The sequence below is a fragment of the Syngnathus floridae genome, chromosome 6, assembly GCF_059516105.1.
Source record: "Syngnathus floridae isolate MCC-2025c chromosome 6, RoL_Sflo_1.0, whole genome shotgun sequence".
Lineage (NCBI taxonomy): Eukaryota > Metazoa > Chordata > Actinopteri > Syngnathiformes > Syngnathidae > Syngnathus > Syngnathus floridae.
The window spans coordinates 18538356-18557459 of NC_142418.1; the positions used below are offsets into that span (position 1 = coordinate 18538356).

At 45.5% G+C, this 19104-nt stretch overlaps 5 protein-coding genes across 11 annotated transcripts; 3 read left to right on the forward strand and 2 right to left on the reverse strand.

Moving 5' to 3' along the window:
• Positions 1-49: 49 nt before the first annotated feature.
• On the reverse strand, positions 50-15126 carry kif23 (kinesin family member 23). Of its 3 annotated transcripts, none has more exons than XM_088378032.1 (26): positions 14980-15126; positions 11535-11591; positions 10947-11123; positions 5826-6354; positions 5522-5582; positions 5295-5423; positions 5081-5186; positions 4869-5005; positions 4677-4786; positions 4431-4601; positions 4296-4340; positions 3717-3829; positions 3364-3485; positions 3178-3274; positions 3031-3110; positions 2850-2969; positions 2616-2775; positions 2345-2506; positions 2112-2278; positions 1867-2040; positions 1566-1784; positions 1178-1411; positions 1019-1107; positions 854-929; positions 559-629; positions 50-473 (listed from the first exon to the last, which is right to left on the reverse strand). In XM_088378032.1, the coding sequence occupies exons 4-26, from the start codon at positions 5837-5839 to the stop codon at positions 458-460; spliced, it is 2673 nt and encodes an 890-aa protein (XP_088234158.1). In that variant the 5' UTR covers positions 5840-6354; positions 10947-11123; positions 11535-11591; positions 14980-15126; the 3' UTR covers positions 50-457. The 3 variants fall into 3 exon arrangements, with proteins under 3 accessions (XP_088234158.1, XP_088234157.1, XP_088234159.1); XM_088378031.1 differs by having other exon boundaries at positions 10947-11361; XM_088378033.1 differs by lacking the exon at positions 4296-4340 and having other exon boundaries at positions 10947-11361.
• On the forward strand, positions 6009-9805 carry ddb2 (damage-specific DNA binding protein 2). Of its 5 annotated transcripts, none has more exons than XM_088378041.1 (12): positions 6009-6031; positions 6551-6715; positions 6788-6876; positions 7055-7246; positions 7317-7462; positions 7864-7974; positions 8078-8177; positions 8294-8471; positions 8541-8686; positions 8788-8943; positions 9335-9380; positions 9456-9805. In XM_088378041.1, the coding sequence occupies exons 1-12, from the start codon at positions 6016-6018 to the stop codon at positions 9692-9694; spliced, it is 1584 nt and encodes a 527-aa protein (XP_088234167.1). In that variant the 5' UTR covers positions 6009-6015; the 3' UTR covers positions 9695-9805. The 5 variants fall into 5 exon arrangements, with proteins under 5 accessions (XP_088234167.1, XP_088234168.1, XP_088234171.1 ...); XM_088378042.1 differs by having other exon boundaries at positions 6551-6703; XM_088378045.1 differs by lacking the exon at positions 7864-7974.
• LOC148397097 (zinc-binding protein A33-like) lies at positions 10912-14182 on the forward strand. The gene is made up of 6 exons (XM_088378046.1): positions 10912-11388; positions 11901-11996; positions 12088-12318; positions 12398-12420; positions 12500-12618; positions 12852-14182. The coding sequence occupies exons 1-6, from the start codon at positions 11002-11004 to the stop codon at positions 13406-13408; spliced, it is 1413 nt and encodes a 470-aa protein (XP_088234172.1). The 5' UTR covers positions 10912-11001; the 3' UTR covers positions 13409-14182.
• chid1 (chitinase domain containing 1) lies at positions 14575-17500 on the forward strand. The gene is made up of 12 exons (XM_088378047.1): positions 14575-14964; positions 15355-15498; positions 15575-15707; positions 15776-15820; positions 15883-15989; positions 16063-16124; positions 16201-16290; positions 16372-16473; positions 16607-16756; positions 16817-16897; positions 16984-17023; positions 17107-17500. The coding sequence occupies exons 1-12, from the start codon at positions 14845-14847 to the stop codon at positions 17203-17205; spliced, it is 1173 nt and encodes a 390-aa protein (XP_088234173.1). The 5' UTR covers positions 14575-14844; the 3' UTR covers positions 17206-17500.
• Positions 17240-18994, reverse strand: gatd1 (glutamine amidotransferase class 1 domain containing 1). Its single transcript, XM_088378048.1, has 7 exons — positions 18819-18994; positions 18643-18719; positions 18265-18370; positions 18068-18175; positions 17911-18002; positions 17742-17835; positions 17240-17652 (listed from the first exon to the last, which is right to left on the reverse strand). Exons 1-7 carry the CDS (start codon positions 18865-18867, stop codon positions 17537-17539), a joined length of 642 nt encoding a protein of 213 aa, XP_088234174.1. The 5' UTR covers positions 18868-18994; the 3' UTR covers positions 17240-17536.
• Between the last annotated feature and the right edge of the window lie 110 nt (positions 18995-19104).

Below are 19104 nucleotides of genomic sequence, written 5' to 3' on the forward strand. Positions count from 1 at the left end.
CGGATGAACCTTCTCCGAGCCCTGTCGATATTTAACTATTGTCCTGTGCTGCCACCCAGTGCTTATTTATTGTATTGCACTCAGCCACACAAATCAATCCGGTACAAAGGAATTTCTTGCCCGAGTACAGTGACATCAACAAGAGCGTTCAATTAATAAGGAAATTACTCGAGAAAAAAAAACATACTTTATAAACGTTCGACTACAGTACAAAAACTATAAAAGGGATACACACACAATGCACACCATACAAAACTGACCTAGATACCACAAATTCTGCTGGTGCTACAAAACCTGAAATATTTTATGAACAGCTTTGGAAGTGTACACTTGAATAATACAGAAGTGATGAATGTTAAATATCAGCAAAGATACAAATATAAAAAAAAAAAAGCTTTGGAAGTATTGCACAAAAAGACCAAAATGGAGTGATACTCAGTGGAACCGCTTTCTGCTTTCAGGGTTTCCTGCGCCTGTAAAAGCAAATACAGTTATTAAATTAGTCCCGTAAAGCACGTTTTACAAAACATAACAGCGGCAGCAGCAGCAGCAGCTTACTTGGTGATGCAATGATGCTCAACGCCAGGTCCCATCGTGGAGCCAGCCTTCATCTCCATTGCGACAGCGCACTGTAGAGAAATCACTATTTGAAACAATACAACCTCTTTATTGAACATTTTAATAGGACTGCCAATACAGCAAAACCAAATAGGCAGATGCCTGAACATATTTCCCTGCAGGGCTCAGATGACAAATGTTTCAAATAGTTGTACGAGTTTCGCAACGCGACCAAGCCGTTTGCACAATGTTCTGTTTTCATCTCTTCCAGTTTTTTTGATGACAATCATCTTACCCTGTTCTCCACATCGGCCAAAGATCCACCACCTTTTTGGTGACTGCCATCTCCTTCCGAAGACTTCCTTTTGCGGCTTGGGGCACAAAAACATACAAGTTAAAAATCTTTTTAAAAAACACGATCGTTGACTGAGTCTGCAACCTCCAGTGGTTAATTACAGACCATTCGATGTTGGTGAGCTGCTGTTTCAATGTCTCGATGTCAGTGAACTGGACAGCCTGTCCTCCTCCTCTGGTCTTCATCACATCACCCTGGAACATGTCATGTACTATGAGCAAGTGGCCCATCGATGTAGTCCCTCAGTGATGCTCCACGACTCACCTTAATAAGTTGGGTCTGGATTTCGCCATCAGAGGCAATTTCCTGGTGCGTCAACACGTATCGGTCGCACTTGGACAGCACCTTCTCATTGGGCGCCGACACTTTGATGGCGTTGGGAATGATGGGCTGCAGCACCGTTCCCAAGTCCAGGCTGGAGGAAGGCTTATGGTCCACCCACTTTTCTCCACCTGCTGAGCGGGAGCGCCGGTGCAGGGGCCGGACTGGCGCCGACGTCTGGTTTGAGCACACATACACACACACACGAGGAGGAGTCACAACCAGGCAAATGAATAAACATGGGCACACACGCCAAATTGTGAAAAATTAAATTGAGCAAATTTAGAAACAATGACGACGTTAAGACCCAAACTCAGCCAAGGCCGCGTACCGCCGGTGAAGGCGAGGCAGATCTTTTTGCAGGCATTGGGACTCGTTCTTCCCTGGGGGGCGGCGCCGGCGCCGACTTGGGTTGTGTCTGACGGGGCGGCGCATCAGGGTGACTCGGCGTCTTGCCCTCCGTCACGATGGCTTTCAGCTGCTTGAGCTTCTCATCTTTCACCCACAGTTTGTTCTGCATCTCATGCTGCATGGCGTTCACGCGTCTCTCCTGCGCGGCCAGACACAAGCGCCGCCACGTCATTCGGAATTCTTTGGCAAGATGAAAGGGATTCTTTGCCGGAGACACTCACGCATTCTTTCTCCCACTTGTGCTGCGTGTCGGTGACAGCCCCGTGCATGCGCTGCTCCATGCGTCTCTTCTCGGACAGCTCCCTCTGCAGCCTTTGCGCTCTCGTTTCCAACTCGTGCTGCAGGGAACGCTTGTCGTCCTCGTAGATCTTGGTCGTTTTCTGAAGGATGTCAATCTGCAAACGGGGAAGCAGCTCAGTCGGAGAAAGCAGCTGTGAAGGGCTTGAGCCTTGGACACAAAGCCCACCTTATGCTCAAGCATCTTTGCTTTTTTCTCCAACCGCTCAATTTCTGCGGTGTTGTTTTGGATGATCTTGTCCTTCTCCAAAAGCTTGCTGTTCTGTTCGTGCATGTAATTCTCTTTGGAGTTGATATTGCCGTCGAGCTGTTGCAGAAGAGATGTCATCCTGCTGGCTAAAAGACAAAAAGAAGTAAGCCCAGAAGGTTCAGCGGGGGATGAGGTCGACCATGAACAGTCACCTGCTTGGTTGTAGTCTTCCACCATGGCCCGTCTGATTCGGTGCCTGTTCTGCAGAGCCTCGATCAGCCTCGGCAGGGTGATGTCATCGTGAGCGTCCGTAACCTCGATGGAGGGGATGGGAGGCAGGCTGTGCGTCGCCAAGTTCAAAACTGAAGTTATGTCTGTGAGGAAACACAACAGAATGCCAAACTACACTTTTTTTTTTGGTAGTGTGGAAAACTTTCATTTTTCTCCTCTTTGGCCATGAAGGGATGACACAACAGACACTACCTGTGTCTACTGGACCGCCGCGCTCCTCCAACTTGCGAGATAGCTCCTCTTTGAAAGCCTGGTTTCGATTGCGGCGGCCCGGCGTGAAGCCGTAGATGGGTCGGTCCAGTGGCCGAGCCACTTCCACTTCCTGCGTCATTTCGGCAAAGCGCATCACCAGCTGGACAATGTGGAGAAGGCCGCGTTAGACAAACGCAAATGAAAAGGGAGGCCGAGAGCGCACGCGGAGCTGACCAAGGTTTCTTCGTAGTCATCGGCCTTTGGGTTGACGCAGACCACCATCTTGACTTTCCCTTCTCCGTCAAAATAGTTTTTGAATAAATGGGTGACTTTGGAGTCTCTGTAGGGAACCATCTAGTGCACAAAAGGATGCAATCAAATTGGGGACAATAGAGGGACAGTGGGTGGGACTCACCCTGTTTGTACCGCACATCTGGTTTTCTCGCAGGACCTCGATACACGTGCGCAGAGTCAGTAGAGACTGATTGATGTTTCCTGCAAGGCAACACGTCTCAAGTGAGCGCAAAGTCAAATGTGTGACAAATAGGCTTTGAGATCCTACCTGCTTCACGTACGCGAGTACCCTCGGCCCCCGTCCTGCCTGTTCGCTCGCTTCCTGCCAAGTCCACCAGACACAGCTGACTGACAGCCACTTGGTTCTTCTCATTCCCAAAAAATAAATAAATAAAATCAGACGTCAAAAGGGTCTAGTCTGGTGTCAATGAATGTAGCTTTGGCCCCAGCTCACCTGAAGGATGCTGTCGCCATCTGCGTCCAGAGGAGCCTGCGCCAGTTTGATGGTGAACACGCTGTGGGAGCGACTGGACTCGCGGTTGAGCCGGGTGTTGGCCACCTTCCTCCTCTTCTGACCTAGAGCGACGAGATTATCAACACACTACCAAACAGCCAGGACCTCTGGAAAATCTATATCGGAAGGAACTCTTGCGTAGTATGCTCAGAGAGAAGATTAAAATGGAGGCCATTTCTTGGTCAGAGTCAGGGGCAACAATACCAAGTCAGACAAATATCGAGGTCCATCACAGCACGAAATACCACACGCTTACGTTCTTGTCTCCTTCCTTCAAAATCAACACCGCTCACCTTTCCAAAAGACTTGAAAGGCCTCCTCGGCAGATTTGACTTCAACCTCCATGCAACCGGCAACATACATGTTATGGTTCTGGTCCTCTCGGAGAATTTTAGACTGAGGTGCTCTATCGTCACAAGAAGGAAAGAAGACGGGGCAGTGTTAGTCTCAAAACACACCAGATTGCTTGTTTCGTTGAGTTTCGGAGGATGCGGCAGGTGGGGCAGGGCAAAAAAAGGACTGGAGCTGATTTCGGGAAATTGGAGGTCTGCCATGACAGACAACAAGCAGCAGCTGGACGGACAGAATGCCATGGCGAGAGATGTTCTGACTGCATGCAATTATTTTGCCAATGCCTCTGCTGTCACAAAACACGTCAGAACGCGCGCATACACAAAAACATAACATGCTTGGCAGCTTTCACTGATTCTCTCTCTCTTTTTTCTAAAAGATACAAAATATTTGATTAGGTCTAACTTCAGCAAGTGGGTAGCTGTACCCAGCAATGGCAAGGCATCCTAAGGAGCAGCTGGAATGCCAACTGTTATGGGAAACTTAAGTATGAAGTTACTATTACTTCACTGGTCACATACGTAAAGTCAGTGTTCTGACGCAGAGGTGTGCCTCCACCATTCCACCTAGAAGAAAATACAATTTGACATTCATCGAGTGAGCATCTGAAGGCTCGTTTTGGTGTCGATCCAAACATTTGCTTTCTTGGAACTCACTTGGGCCTAAATGTATCCTCCTGGTTTTCATCGAGGAGATCATAAATGTAGTTGTTGTAGATTTCAATGTAGGACACAAAAACGCTGTAGCTGCTGTCCTCATCCACGTCATCTGCTTTGCACGCCTCGGCCGGCTTAATCATGTCAGCGATTTCAGGATCCACCTTCTGCCTAAAGTGCAAGTCGACAATTCCCGCTTAAACGTCAGAAGCGGGTTTCGTGTTCATGGACGGGACTCGGGCCAACCTGGATGAGGCAGTTTTGGGAGCACAAGCATTTTCACGCCTTTGTCTCTCCAACAGGGCATCGACTTCATTCTGGACCTCGATGCCGTTTTTATCATCTGACCTAAAGACCTGCAAAAATAGATGACGTAACATTAGGTCCAAGATCTTACACAGATGCGTGAACAAAGTAGATATTCAGTGCAGGCCTTACATATCGTTTGGCCTGGAAAGACCCGATGCTGTTGAAGAGCATGTCAAGAGAGCGAGGCAGAAGTCCACCTAGGCCCTGAGAGCCAGTCATGGTGAACGTCTTCCCACTTCCCGTCACGCCATATGTAAAGAGGAGCCCTGTGATGAACAAGAGAGACGCAATGGGATAAAATGGAGGTGGAGGCACCAGCAACGCTCTGAACAAAGCCTTACCATTTCTTCCATGGATGAGGTCATCAACGAGAGGCTTGGCGACACTCTCAAATAACTCCACTTGAGACACTAACACTCCAAAGACCTTTTTGAAGGAGTACTGTGTCTGTGAAACAGAAAGGATTGTTAAACCGCACAAAAAGCACTAATACTTGGTCTCATATCGTCTTTGAAAGTTTCCACGTGTGAACCTTTGCTGGTTCCAATCCTTCACCTCTTTGTATTCTCCATTGCGGTTTGTTTTGAAGCCTTCGGGTGCATGCAGCTGGATGGTGGTGCTGCTGATCACCTCGATGCAACATTCTTCGGTTTCTCCGCCGAGGGGTCGCACACGACAGTAAACCTGAGTGGGATAGAAAACAAATACAAATAAAAGACGGTTGGTTCGGCGCAAATCTCGAACACGTCTGTTAAGTGCTGGCCATCTGCTTTCAAACTCACCCCAACTGGGTCTTTCTGGCCGCTTTTTTTGGGAGGTTGTCGCCGGGGTGTTTTGCCCTTTCTGAAAAAAATATAATAAATACAATTCACGCCATTATTACTTGGCAGTTTGGGAACAAAGTCACACGCTAGCTAGCTAGCTAGCTAGCCAGTCCCGAGGCTAGTGGGCCTGCGGCTAAACATTTCAACTAAAACCGGTGAACGTCCAAACAACATTATCATAAAAATAACACGCCCTTGACAAATGTCACGTTTCACTGTGGTAACAGACAACACATTTCAACATTTAGTCATTTTAACTTACGCTGGTCTGGTCATTTTGTCTCGCACCCACTATTTCTTTCACCTTCTTCTTGTTGATTTCTGCTTGCTCGCTCGCTCCCTCGTCTTTGTTCAAACGAATGTACGTTTTCAAAATGAGCCGATCGTAGCCAATCAGAAGCGTCCTTCAAGATCAGGTATTTCCGCTTCCTGCATTCATGTTTGGTGCGTTCATGTCACCAAGGAAAGGTAAGAATTACTGTGATTTTCTGCAAAAATAAAACGCCTACACGCTTGTCGTTTCGCCCGTTGTATCCATTTTACGTGTTTAAACTATTATTTAACCAGCTGAAACCATTAAAACAACTCGCTTTCGAGCATTATCGTTCCAAATTGATTCAAACCGTAATAGTGCTTTATTGCTTCACGTCTTTTATTATCTAATAAAATTTCAATCCGATTTCATTTGGCTGGTGATGATAGTAAATATAAATCGATTATTGGTTTAGGATAAACGACTAAACGTGAACGCCGCTTTCACTTCATATGCTGGTTGATTGAAACACCGCCACCTGCCGTGAAACAAGAGAAATACAAGTTACAAAACAGCCACGTCCTGAAGTCACGTGTGTTATGTAAACGCAAGTGGTCTTTTTGCTAAGCTGTCACACCAGTCGCGAAACATCACAGGTGAGCGGACAGTGTCTGTGAGGCATGTTTGACAAATTTGCTCAACGCGTCCTTTCGTCAAGCCTTTGGTTTTTGCAGGGTTCGCGATGAAAAGCAAACCCTCCAAATCTGATGGCCTCAAATCCAAATCCAAAAAGCCACAGGTGGAGAAAAGAGCTGGTGGGGAGAACTCTGGTTCAACTTTGTCGGCTAAACTACGGGAGAAGAAGGATGCAGAGGCGTGCAAAAAAGGTGGCTGTTTGGGTGGGCTGCATTCATTTCCTGTGCTTGATATTGTCTGCTGGTGTCTGTGTTGACAAGGTCTCCTTTCCACAGGGATTCAGAAGAAAACTGCACATGGAAGCATACTCCACTACATCTACAAGCACACTTTGGGACAAAGTGTTCATACTCAAATGAGACAGGTAAGAGGCGCTGCCGTACAATTAAAATACAAGTTTTCGCGTTAGTAGGAGTGTTGCCGGTGGGAAAAAATCCTTTTGGCTCCTCTTTTTATCATGTATGCAACCACTTCATTTGAGGAGCATATCCGTGTTGGCATTGGGAAACTGTCAGTCTCGTGTTTTATTTTGAAATTTTCAGTGTCTCCAAGAGCCTTTTGTCCGCTCACTCTCTTCGTACCATTACCACGCATCAAACCTTCCCTTCGACCGGCGAGTCACCTGCCTGGAGTGGCATCCCACCAATCCCAGCACATTGGTAGTGGGCTCCAAGGGCGGTGACATCGAGCTGTGGGACTTCAAGCTCCGCGACCAGAAGATGTTCATCAGAGGGGTGAGCTTGCTTTCAGTGAGCACTTGTGCTTGGCTCGGCTTGATAGCCCTGTTGCTGGTTCTCTGTTCAGATGGGGGCTGGAGACTCGGTAACAGATATGAGGTTTAACCCTTTAAAGCCCACTCAGCTGTTCACGTCATCTATGGGGGGTACGACGTCCCTCAGAGATTTCAATGGGACCACTCTCACAGTGTTTGCCTGCACAGATACCTTCAAGTAAGACTCCAGTCTACTTGTATTGTATCAAGTGCACACAGCGAGGGTCATGAAGGTTTTTTTTTTCATCAGTCTTCTTCGAAAGTGGTCCTTTTTGTCTCAAGGAGAAATAATGCACCCCCCATAGAGATTCAATCATTTGCATAGCAGCCAATCCCAAACACGCTGCCTCCCCTCCATCAAATTAAAAAAATAAAAAATGCCAGCAATCAGAAGCTAATTCTGGTGACATTGTCTGCAACAGTCTCACAAAACAGAAGTGAGGCAGAAGACATCTTTCCATAATACGTCCCCTTAAATTACAAGTGCCCAACGAAAGGCCTGCGTTTCTGTTTGTGCGCGTAGAACGGCGCCGGAGACTTCATCGGAGGGATGAAGTTTTGTCCCACGGATCTTTCCAGGGTGTACGTGGCCTCCGGTGAGGGCACACTGACCCTGCAGAGCTTTGAGGGCCTCACAGCCACCGTTTTATCCAGAACGGAAGATTGTGGCCACGAGCACCACAACGTATGGTGAGAAAAGTGCGGAGAAGACTGATGAAAAATGCCAGCCCTCATTTCGTTATTTTAAAGAGATTTTTGGAAGGCATCATTTGAATGAACATTCTACTCCCAGTTTCTGGTACTGCTGTGTGGACGTCTCCATCAGCCGCCAGATGCTTGTGACTGGAGACAATGTTGGAAATCTACTGCTGATGGGTTTAGATGGGCAGAAGGTATGTGATCCTCCTTTTTTTTTATGGTTTCTGAAACCATTTTTTACATGTAGCAATCACGATTTAGTCCCCTATAAGAAGACGAAATGCTTTTTTGTTTTCTTTCAATATTGTAGATTTTCAGTGATAAATTACACAAAGCCAAAGTGACCCACGCAGAGTTCAACCCACGCTGTGATTGGCTGCTTGCGACGGCGTCAGTGGACCACACAGTGAAGCTGTGGGACCTGAGAAACATGAAGGACAAGAAGAGCTTTCTTCATGACATGCCTCACGAGAAGGCTATCAACTCAGGTCTTCTGACAAATTCACATGCAAGGGATTTTTTTTTTTTTTTAACATCCCTTTCTTGGATCTTCACAGCCTATTTCCATCCCTCGGACTGCTCCAAGTTGCTCACAACTGATCAGTACAACGAGATCCGTGTGTATTCATCCTCTGATTGGTCCAAGCCTCAACAAATCATCCATCATCCACATCGACATTTTCAACACATCACACCCATCAAGGTTGGTTGTCTCACAAAGTCCAAGAATTCGCGCCTGATCCGAGTCGGGGGAAGAAAAAAAAAAAGTACCCAGCCAAACTTGTTTTGCCAACGTTCCCACAGGCTACATGGCATCCTGTGTATGACCTCATCGTGGTGGGTCGTTACCCTGATGACAGGATCTGTCAGGACGACCAGAGAACTATTGACATCTTTGATTCCAACACAGCAGAGCTTGTGTGCCAATTGTATGATCCCAATGTTGGAGGAATCAAATCTGTGAGTAGAACCAAGCACAGTCAATTTGCCGAATGATTTCTTATTCGCTAAGCACAACTGCTCCAATTTTGCCCTTGCCGCAAGCATTACTCTCTACAGTCGTCAGTGAAGTGCACACAGATGCACGAGGTGTTTGAGAGAACGATAATTGCAGCGTTTTGGAACACCTTTTGCTGGCATCGTGGAAAGGGGCTGTCTATTCGTTTAGCATCATCTGTAATTATCAACACAGCCATATTTTTCCTGTCAAAGCCTCACCCTGCATAAACTCCTCCTTTCCAGCTAGATTTACTTTTTAAATTTTAAAATCACATGTATACAGAAAAAAAGCAAACCATTGTCCATTGTGGTGTGGAAGGTCAAGTTAAAGATGTGCAAATATGTTTTTCAGATCAATAAATTCAATCCAATGGGAGATGTGATTGGCTCTGGAATGGGTAAGGTGATACAAGGGAAGGTTGGACACCCTTTTTGGTTTTGATGCTCTGAAAAGCCCCATGTCTGCCTCACAGGTGTAACCGTGGTAGTTTGGGACCAAGATGAATCATTGTTCGCCGACGACAACAGGCCACAAGAGGAAACATCTACGTCGGCCGGGCGAGCGATAAGGGGGCGCGCTCGTCAGCAGCGGCCCACCAGAAGCAGAAGAAGTGGCGTGGACCAAAGCAAGCTCAAGAAAAAACTGCTTTCTGCACACCAAGCGGAAACGACGACCAAGACAAAGTGCACAAAGCGCACAAGAAAGCAGTGAACTGAAACCTATGGATATCTTTTTGTTACTTACGGTTATGTGTTTTAATTCAACATTTTGCAGATGTTGTTGTTTTCTACTGAACTGGAATAAAGTGTTATTGTTTACTTATGCTCCCTTTTCATATTTTGTATGAGAAAAACCAAACATTATTAAGTCTGTATCTAAGCTATGAGCTAATTGGTCATTTTGGCTTCTAGAGAAAAAGGGAGATCCAATTCCTGGAGCTGTCCCTGCACTGGACGGCTAGATATCAGGTTCTGCTCCAATCCTATGCCGATAAGAAATGAATGGATCTACGTCAGTGGCATAAATAGACTGACAAAGGCTTTGTGGATGACTTGAGCCTTTCCTGGTTGAGAGGGGGGTTAAACCCTGGATTGCTTGCCAACCGAACGAACGAACGAGCGCAAAGCTGTCGACGGATGAGTCATCGTACTTTCAACTGTGTGTGGGAAAACACCTCTTGAGGAGGTTTTTTTTTTTCTTTCTCCTGTACTCATCACAATGAAATGTTGGCAACGTCTACTGGAAGAATTTCATTGCATTTCAGTGGGACAAGTTTAGGGGAAATGTGACTTACTGTACACATGTCAATGTTTGCGAAACATATTGCCAAAGAGCAGAAAAACGATTGCTACAAAAGATGATGCTAAAAGATGTTTTCTATCTGACTATATTGAATTTTTACTTGACAGGTCAACCTGTCATTTTGCTGCTTCTATTTTGTGCTCTTGTAATTTTCCTACGAGTTTCCACAATTTTTTTTGACTTGCGTCACTGCTGGTTTTAATGACTCATTAGTCTATATTTTTAGCGTTGCATGTCACACAAAGAAAACGATGCAGGGTTTTTTTCAATTTTAATTTAGCTTGTTTTACTGTAATTGTTCTTATCCTTTTGTTGTGATTTGCGTTATTTCTCACTCAACACAGATTTTAGTATATCATTTTCTTAATTTTCTGTGTATTTGATTCAAATAATAAAAAGAATGTACATTTTGTGCATAATGTACAGATTTGAGTATAATCTATCATTTTCTGTGTATTGGATTGGAATGTACATTTCTGTGTATTTTTGTTCCAAATTACAGCCATTGTTCCCAAGCAGCACGCATTACCTAATTTGCGTGTCGTCTATATCTGGACTCGCATTAAACCGGTTTGACAAGCTTGCCAGCATTGACGGTATGAGCGTGTGTGTGTGTGTGTGTGTGTGTGAGGCGTGAACTATGAGTGAGTGTTGATTGCACCTGAAGAGCAGTGAAGATCCGCACTTGGCTCACATGACGGTCCATCTTCAAAGTCATGGCAACACACAGCGTCATCTCCAGAGAGGACCTGACTTGTCCTCAGTGTACGGAAATCTACTGCTACCCGGTTCTTCTCCAGTGCGGACATAACGTTTGCAAACTTTGCCTGCATCAGTTCTGGGAATGGAAAAGATGTCAAGAGTGTCCGGTGTGTAAGGCCGTCTGCACTCCCAAAAGGCCTCCCATCAATTTGGCGCTGAAGATCGCAGCGGATCAGTACCACATGGAGAACGTGAGCGGAGACCGCTGCATGCTTCACGAGGAGAAGCTGAGCATTTATTGTCAGAATGACGAGCAGCCCATTTGCCTGCTGTGCCAAATGTCCAAACAGCACAAAATCCACGAGTGCTGTCCGCTGGATGAAGCCGCCAAGCAGAAGAAGGTACAAAATAGAATGGAGCTCAATTACGGCAAAAGTTAGGGATAGACAAAAATGGATCCATTGGTATTCAAACGCGCTTAATATCGTCTTCTTTGTAATGATGTTGACGTTTGAACCAAACAATTGATCAAGCAAGAGTAGCTCACCTTTGAAAGGGGATGTGCTCCGTGTCGCAGTGTCAGCCACAGGTTGAAACGGAGAGGCTGGAAAAATGCAGATTGGATTCCATTATTTTGACATTTTTTAGAAAATCAGATGCCGTTGCTATTTGCAGTGCTCATGTTATAAACATAATGGAATGAAAGTGAGTGAAAATGGCATGTTCCTATAATTGGAAAATTAAATTACTCATTGAAACGTCAATTTCAAAATTGTGAACCCGGGTAAAAAAAAAAAAAGAAAAAAGAAAGTGACAACTATCACCACCCTAAAGCCATGTAAGAAGAAGAAGAGTGTACCGAAAGCTAAAAAATGTGGAAGTTGACGATTTCCTGTTTGCGTGAATATGTCAGGAAGAAATATCAGGCACGCTGGAGTCCCTCAAGAAGAAGCTGCGGACTCTGAACAAGACGAGAGAGAGCTGGGAAAGGACCAGAACATTTATACAGGTTCCCATTACAGCACACACTTGTTCACTTCAATGTTCACACTTTAACTTAAGAGCCTGCCGCCGCCACCGCCGCCGCAATCTCATTACAGAAGCAAGCGGATGAAAACAACCGAACGATCAGGGAGGAGTTCCAAAAGTTGCACTTGTTCCTTTTCAATGAGGAAGAGTCTAGACTTCAGGCGCTGGCACAGGAAGTGGAAGTGAAGGTCAAAGTGATGAGCCTCAAGTTGGATTCCATTGAGAACCAGATCAAGAGCCTGACCACGGTCATCAGTCACACAGAGACAAGACTGAAGGGAGACCATTTAGCCTTTTTGGTGGTACGCACAAACGCACTGGAACTTTGTTTTCTTCAAAAGACTTAATCGTGGTTTTAAATCTCTCGTCTTTACTCCGTAGGATTACAAAGACACCAAAAAGAAGTGAGTGTGGGCAAGTGCCCGACGTACGTTGCTGTGCTTATATAGTCGGTGTGATTCTTCTTTTTGTTTCTTTCTGTAGGCTCAAATGCAATATCAGAGAACCGGAAATCATCCGAGACATCTTGATCAACTGCGCCACGCATCAGGCGTCGCTTAAATTTCACGTATGGAAGAAGATGGAAGGCCTCGTGAAATACGGTGAGTCAATGAAATGGGGACTTTCTGAAAAACAAACTGGAACTAGGGCACGGGGCCAACATAGTTCATCATTGACATGGCTCACGGGGTAGAGTAACCTGAAGGTTGTGCGTTTCCACCTCAACCCTTGCCAAGTTGTCGACCAAAACGAGCTAATCGTAAGCGCTCGAGGAATTTTCCTCACACCAAAGTATGAACGCATCTATTTGTTCGGCCTTTTGAAAATCCTCCAGCGCCCATCGCCTTGGATCCAAACACAGCCCAGGCCAACTTGGAGATTTCGAAGGAGTTGACCTGCGTGCAGTACAGCAGTCAGCGGATGCTCCCGGACAACCCGGAACGCTGCACGGGCGGAGTGTGCGTGCTGGGAGCCGGCGGCTTTGTGTCCGGGAAACATAGCTGGACGGTGGACGTGAGTCAGGGGAAAGACTGGTACATCGGCGTGGTCCGAGAGTCCATCCAAAGGAAGGGGGCCATGTCCCTCAAGCCGTCCGAAGGGGTCTGGATCATTGGAGGCATTATAGGGGAGGTCCTGTGGGCTCAGACTGCGCCTCGCACAAAACTGGACTGGAAGTGTAAGGCCGACAGGATTACGGTGGAGCTGGACTACGACAAAGGGAAGGTGGTGTTCATCAACGCAGCGGATGGAAAGATCATTTTCGTCTTTAAAGACAAGTTCACCGAGAGGATCTTCCCATATTTCTCCACTGGGATTCATGACGAGGGCAGCGGATCCTTCCCCCTCACCGTCTGTCCTCAGACCATCAGACTGGCCATCTTAGAGAAGTGAAGACTGCGGCTCAACAGTCCTCTGTACATTCATCCAGCCGTCCCTCCATCATCTATTCATCCACTTTTAAATCATCATCAACCATGTATCCCTCCATCCATCATCATCATCCACCAATATATCAATCCAGCCATCTGCCCATCAGTGTCTGCTGATCTGGAATCCATCCACTGATCGATCTATCTATCCATGCATACAGGCAATTTGGATTGGTCGATCAGCCAACCGTGCATGTTTTTGTAACGTGGAAACAACCCACACAGGCACGGGGAGAACATGCAAACTCCACACCTGAAAGCTGGAGCCGAGATCGAATTCTGAGCATATCTACAAGATGCTGATGATTCAAATTTCATGTACAGCTCATAACACAATTGCTTTGCTCGTCAAACTTGGCTGAAACAAGTTGTGCTCTGGCCAACCAATCGGAGGATGGGAAAAAATGATGCGGCGGTTCAACCACACGCACACAAACACCGTGCTGAATGTGAAAATACAAGTCTGTCTGTTCCAAAAGAAAAGCCTCAGCATTGTCAGACGTGGATTACCGTCAACAGCTATCACAATGTTGTAAATCATGCCGGACTTGTTTCCTCTACGTGTCTATTAGCATGCTTGTGGTTTTGATTCCAACTGTGGAGTGCAATCAAATACATTATCCAGCTAAATGTTTTACAATTCAACTCAACGGTGACTCAAACTTGAGACATTTGGGTTTTTCTGAAAAATATGTGCACGTTATATGTTCACTAATAAGAATGAATTTTGAAATTATGAATTGTGTCGTGTCATATTTGTTCTTGTACGTCGTGATGAACATTTCATTGGTTACTTTGTTTTCATTTTTGTCGGCTAAAAAAGAAGAAAAAATAATGAGAGAAAAAAAGGATTCTATAGTTTATGGGGTCACAATTCAGAATGTCAAACTTAAAAATTATGGTTTTAAAAATTCTATGAATTATTAACCTCAGACCAGTAGGCATCCAATGTGGTGCAATTATGAGAAAAAATGATTATATAGTTTATGGGGTGACAATTCAGAATTTCAAACTAAGAAAATAGGTGTTATAAATCATGGTTTTCCTTTGAAATATTATCAACAGCAAACCGGTTGGCTAACTGGAAGGACTCGTTCGTCTCACACAGGTTTTATTGTGAAAACAGTAAAAGGCGGAAGTGACTGAGCGAGCCGTGTTGACATCACAGAGCAAAATTTGTTCCCGATAATTGCTGATCGTTTTAATTGCTGGGTTGCTTCTTTTTTTTTTTTTTTCTTCTTTTTGGGTAGCTGTCCGAATTGGCCCGCTTTTTTGCTCATTCGTGGAACGCACAGTCGGGAATGTTCTGTTGCTGTTCACGACACAAAGCCACATAGCCGATAAAGCCCCCCATTTTTTGGAATATATCCCTAATATATTTGGTTTTGAAATTTGGAAATGAGAAGAAGGTTGGTGGTGTCATTTGTCGCGGTGTCCTACTGCTGCATCTCTTTGGTGTGTGGGACACTCTCCAAAACGGATTTGAAGAAGTCGCACAAAGTTGAACGAGAAAATGAGGTGAGTCATGTTTACCTTGAGTAGTGGCGGTCCTTGCTTTCAAATGGAATGAAAAAGTATCCATTATTTGGAAAAACATTTCAAAGCCACGAACTAATGAATGACCGGTAGTAAGTACGTGTTCTTCCGCCAAACCGTGTACGGTAACAACAAAGTGTCAAATGTCTGCACCGTCGGTTTTTTTTTTTTCTCTATGTAATGTTGATCGGTGGATCTACACACATTTTTCAAAATGAAGCAGACTATGTTTTTAAGAGTAATGTTGTAAAATGAGTGTTAATTTTTGGGACTTCATTGTGGTATATTTACCGCTGTAACTACTCACGTAGGCAAATTCAACCTTTTTGGGGCCACATTTGTTGTTGAACTGGATTGTGTGTTGGTGTGCAGGTCTCCCCAGCATCAGAGAGTGTGTTGGAGAGGGGACTGGTGACAACATCAGTTCATTGGAAGGATGTCGTGAGGGAAGAGAAAAGATATTGGACGCACATCCAGAAGACCTTTAAAGGAGAAGTTATTGGTTATGTCACACCCGTAAGTCTTGGATCAATGACACCTTCCCTGTGTGGCTCCCAATAATTGCCTGATCTAAAATATGTTCTCTCCATAGTGGAATTCCCACGGTTATGACATCGCCAAGCTGTTTGGTCCCAAAATGACCTCGGTGTCTCCGGTGTGGCTTCAACTTCGCCGACGAGGGAGTGAGCGCTTTGAAGTCACTGGGCTTCACGACCATGACACGGGTACACAGCTCGCTCTTTCTTCTTTCCTTTAGTCATTCGGATTTGATGAAATGCTTGCATCTTTCCAGGCTGGGTCAAAGCCGTGCGCAAGTCCAACAATAAAGTCAAGATCGGTGAGTACGCCTGCCTGGTTTGCGTTTGTCCAGATAAAGACGCAGTCTTGTTTTGTGGCCAGTGCCCAGGCTGCTGTTTGACGGCTGGTCCTATCAGGACTACATGAGCGTGCTGTCCAGCGAAGATGAGATTGAGGAGCTGGGAATCGAGCTGGTCAAGGTTGCAAAGGTAAACTAGGGCAGAGTCCACTGCGGTTGACTGGTGGACCACCGAACTTGTGTTTTTTTGTCTGCTACTGCAGGCGGAGGGATTTGATGGCCTCATCTTGGAGCTGTGGAGCCAGCTGGCAGGCAACAAAAGGAAGTGAGTCCATCATCGGCGAGAACCTTTGAACTTGGAATGGCACCAAAATGACAATGACCCAATGTGTGTCCAACAGGGAACTGGTGCATTTGGTGACGCACACGTGCGAAACGTTGAAGGCCAACCTATTAATTTGCATCCTTGTCATTCCTCCTGCCGTGACGAGGCAAGCGAAGCTAGTAAGACGAGTTGGATGTCTGCGATGACAATGTTGACCGACCGCGTGTGGAATTTGTGCCCCAATTAGCGCCGGCCAGCCCGGAATGTTTGACAGGAAAGAGTTTGAGCAACTTGCCCCAATAGTGGACGGCTTCAGCCTCATGACGTACGACTACTCCAGCGGTCCCAAGTAAGGACAATGGAATCCATGGTGATCATATCTGGAATTTGGCCCTACCCTAAAAGAATTTTAGTCAAAGTCAATTAGAAAATGGTGACCAGTCGCAGTACTAACTGAACAAATTGATGGTGTCTGTCGTCAGAGCGGGCCCCAGTTCCCCCGTGTCCTGGGTGAACGACTGCATCATGCAGCTGGCCCCCAAGAAAGAGTGGAGATCCAAAATTCTGCTTGGGCTTAATTTATACGGCCTGGACTTTGGGAGCCAGAAAACGGAGCCCCTTCTTGGGGGGAGGTGAGCGGCATCCTACTTGTCTTTTATTGCAATGAAGTGTTCATGCGCAACCATTGGCAGGTACATCGACCTTTTGTGGGAACACAAGCCCAAAATCATCTGGGATGACTTCAACGGTGAGCACCATTTTACCTACAAGAGGTAAGTAAGGCTGTCATTTTTCGTTGAGTCCCGCTTGACTTCCGTCCCGACACTCGGACTGATCTGCCCTTTCTTTGTTTCCAAAGCAATGGAGTAAAACATGTGGTGTACTATCCATCATTGAAGGTAAACCTTGATTTAAATGTACTTTCATTACTTTCTGAACGTTAATTGCAATTTGTTGAAATGAATACTCTTGAACTTTCCAGTCGGTGTACGTGAGGATCGCTCTGGCTAAAAAACTGGGTACTGGAATTTCCTTGTGGGAACTGGGACAAGGACTGGACTACTTCTATGACCTCCTTTGAGTCCTCAGCTCATGGATCTTAATTGTACCACAAAGCTGCTGAAAGGATTTAATGGTTGATTGGGACAAGGAAAATGCAAAGTTACTGCAAATAAATCAATGGGTGAAGAAAGGAGAAGCGTGTTAAGCAGGACAAATCAATCAGCGTGTGTGAATAATACAACAGTATTCCCTTCACTATCAAATACGTTTTGAAAACGATCACGGAGACAAGGTGCTGCAGAAATGAAGTTAGAGATGGATTTGATGTGCAAGTGCATTGAGTTTGGTCACAGAATAAATTCATCTTTGAGGTACAGTGTGATGTGATGCCAAATGTGACTCAGCTCATCTTACTTGGCGCTAGCAAGCAGAATTAAATTGTTGACAGCAAGCCAGGTGGACTGCATGTTCTGACCGGTTATCAGGTGTCTGTCGGCGACCACGTGCACGGCGTCCTCTTGGCTCGCTGCAAAACCAAGTTCGATAGAAGGTTTTCCCGAAGAACTTTGAAAAATTACGCGATCAAGATATCGGCTATGACGAAGCTGCACTCGCCTGTGTATGAGCCACCGCTGTCCTTCACAAAGTCTTCTACGATTAAAGGCAGGTTGGCAAAGTCCGGCCTCCGCACCAGTTCAAACACTGACGGCTTCAGCGGCGGCAGCAACAAACACATTTCAATTGACATTGCACAATTTTCCAATGGTACGCTTATTGAACATACCCCGGTCAAACTATAGCCGTCCAAGATCCACCTGTTCCCCTCCGTGGCAGAGCAAAGAGCTGCCACTCCCTGTCCGACAGCACACACGGCTTCTGCACACATCAACACTTAACTAGCATGCACGCATTTATTTGGTCACAAGAGGCTCTCGACTCACTCTCGTGAGAGATGAAGTGTGAGAGAATCCGGTGCAGAGAGCCGCTGTGTGCCAGGTCGATGGCTGCTCCCGGGCAGTCGGGAATGAGCAGAGACTGGTATCGAGCCCCTATTCAAAAATCAATCAATAAACGACAAGGTCGTGGTGACACAGTGGGCAAAACTAATTGACAAAAATAGTGACTGAATGACTCTCACCATCGATGGATTCAAGTTTGGCAGGGGTTGCGTATGGTTTCATGTTAAAGTCCTGCACCCACCTGGATGTGCTGTCATCCACCCCAACAAAATCAATTGGCTTCCCCTTGAATGAAACAGACAGCTTAGGTTAGTGACATTGCTAAATGTGTTTCTTCTGAAATACCTTCTAGTTTGATTTGTTTAAGGGTGAACCCAATTAAAAATAAACATGGCTAGACTAAAATTAGCATTGTCATTTGTAGTTTTTTTTAGGAGAATTAAGAGAAGCCATACAGCTAGGATTCTTTTTTTTTCCCTTCAATATGACGTTTTAATTTTGTATATTTTAGTCCAGTTTGAGGAGATTTTTTTTTTATCCAGGAAAAGGCGACTTACCGCAGGCGTTGCTGTCTGGAGGTTAAACACAGAAGAGCAAAGATTGAAACACTGCTGGAAAGACTTTGCAGAAACTCCTAGTGACCAGTGAAAATAAAACACAAGTTACAACATTCATGCATGAAGTGCAATTTAAAAAAAAAAAAATTGTTAAACGAATAGCTTGTCAAACACACCTTTAGGAGCGGCACTCAACACAATCAAACACGTTGGCTTCGCAGACATTTTCCAATCTTTTTTTTTTTGCCCGCTTGTGCTTAAATCGATGACATAATGTTGTAGCAATCAAATTTAGATTTGCTCATGACAAAAAGGAAGTTCTGTGAGGAGGAAGGCGGGTCAGCTGACCATAACATCCGCCGAAAGACCTTCACAAGAAAATCTCGAGTTGCTATATCGAAAAACTGCATTCTTTCTTATACTCACCAGAGGGCGTTAATACAGTTTTTCACACAACGTGGT

Bases quoted from the DNA above. Each gene is read 5' to 3' on its own strand.
- kif23 (XM_088378032.1), bottom strand. The intron at 5,187-5,294 runs GTGAAGGATTGG...TCTGTTTCACAG, and splicing joins GCAATGGAGAATACAAAGAG to ACACAGTACTCCTTCAAAAA. The intron at 5,006-5,080 runs GTAAGGCTTTGT...TGTTCATCACAG, and splicing joins CCTCATCCATGGAAGAAATG to GGCTCCTCTTTACATATGGC.
- ddb2 (XM_088378041.1), top strand. The intron at 6,716-6,787 runs GTGGGCTGCATT...TCCTTTCCACAG, and splicing joins CAAAAAAGGTGGCTGTTTGG to GGATTCAGAAGAAAACTGCA. The intron at 8,472-8,540 runs GTCTTCTGACAA...GGATCTTCACAG, and splicing joins CGAGAAGGCTATCAACTCAG to CCTATTTCCATCCCTCGGAC.
- LOC148397097 (XM_088378046.1), top strand. From the start codon at position 11,002: ATGGCAACACACAGCGTCATCTCCAGAGAGGACCTGACTTGTCCTCAG. The intron at 12,319-12,397 runs GTACGCACAAAC...TTTACTCCGTAG, and splicing joins ACCATTTAGCCTTTTTGGTG to GATTACAAAGACACCAAAAA. The intron at 12,619-12,851 runs GTGAGTCAATGA...AAAATCCTCCAG, and splicing joins GGAAGGCCTCGTGAAATACG to CGCCCATCGCCTTGGATCCA.
- chid1 (XM_088378047.1), top strand. From the start codon at position 14,845: ATGAGAAGAAGGTTGGTGGTGTCATTTGTCGCGGTGTCCTACTGCTGC. The intron at 16,898-16,983 runs GTAAGTAAGGCT...TTGTTTCCAAAG, and splicing joins CACCATTTTACCTACAAGAG to CAATGGAGTAAAACATGTGG. The intron at 17,024-17,106 runs GTAAACCTTGAT...TGAACTTTCCAG, and splicing joins TGTACTATCCATCATTGAAG to TCGGTGTACGTGAGGATCGC.
- gatd1 (XM_088378048.1), bottom strand. From the start codon at position 18,867: ATGTCTGCGAAGCCAACGTGTTTGATTGTGTTGAGTGCCGCTCCTAAA. The intron at 18,371-18,642 runs GTAAGTCGCCTT...GTTTCATTCAAG, and splicing joins TCCAGACAGCAACGCCTGCG to GGGAAGCCAATTGATTTTGT. The intron at 18,003-18,067 runs GTGAGTCGAGAG...TGATGTGTGCAG, and splicing joins ACACTTCATCTCTCACGAGA to AAGCCGTGTGTGCTGTCGGA.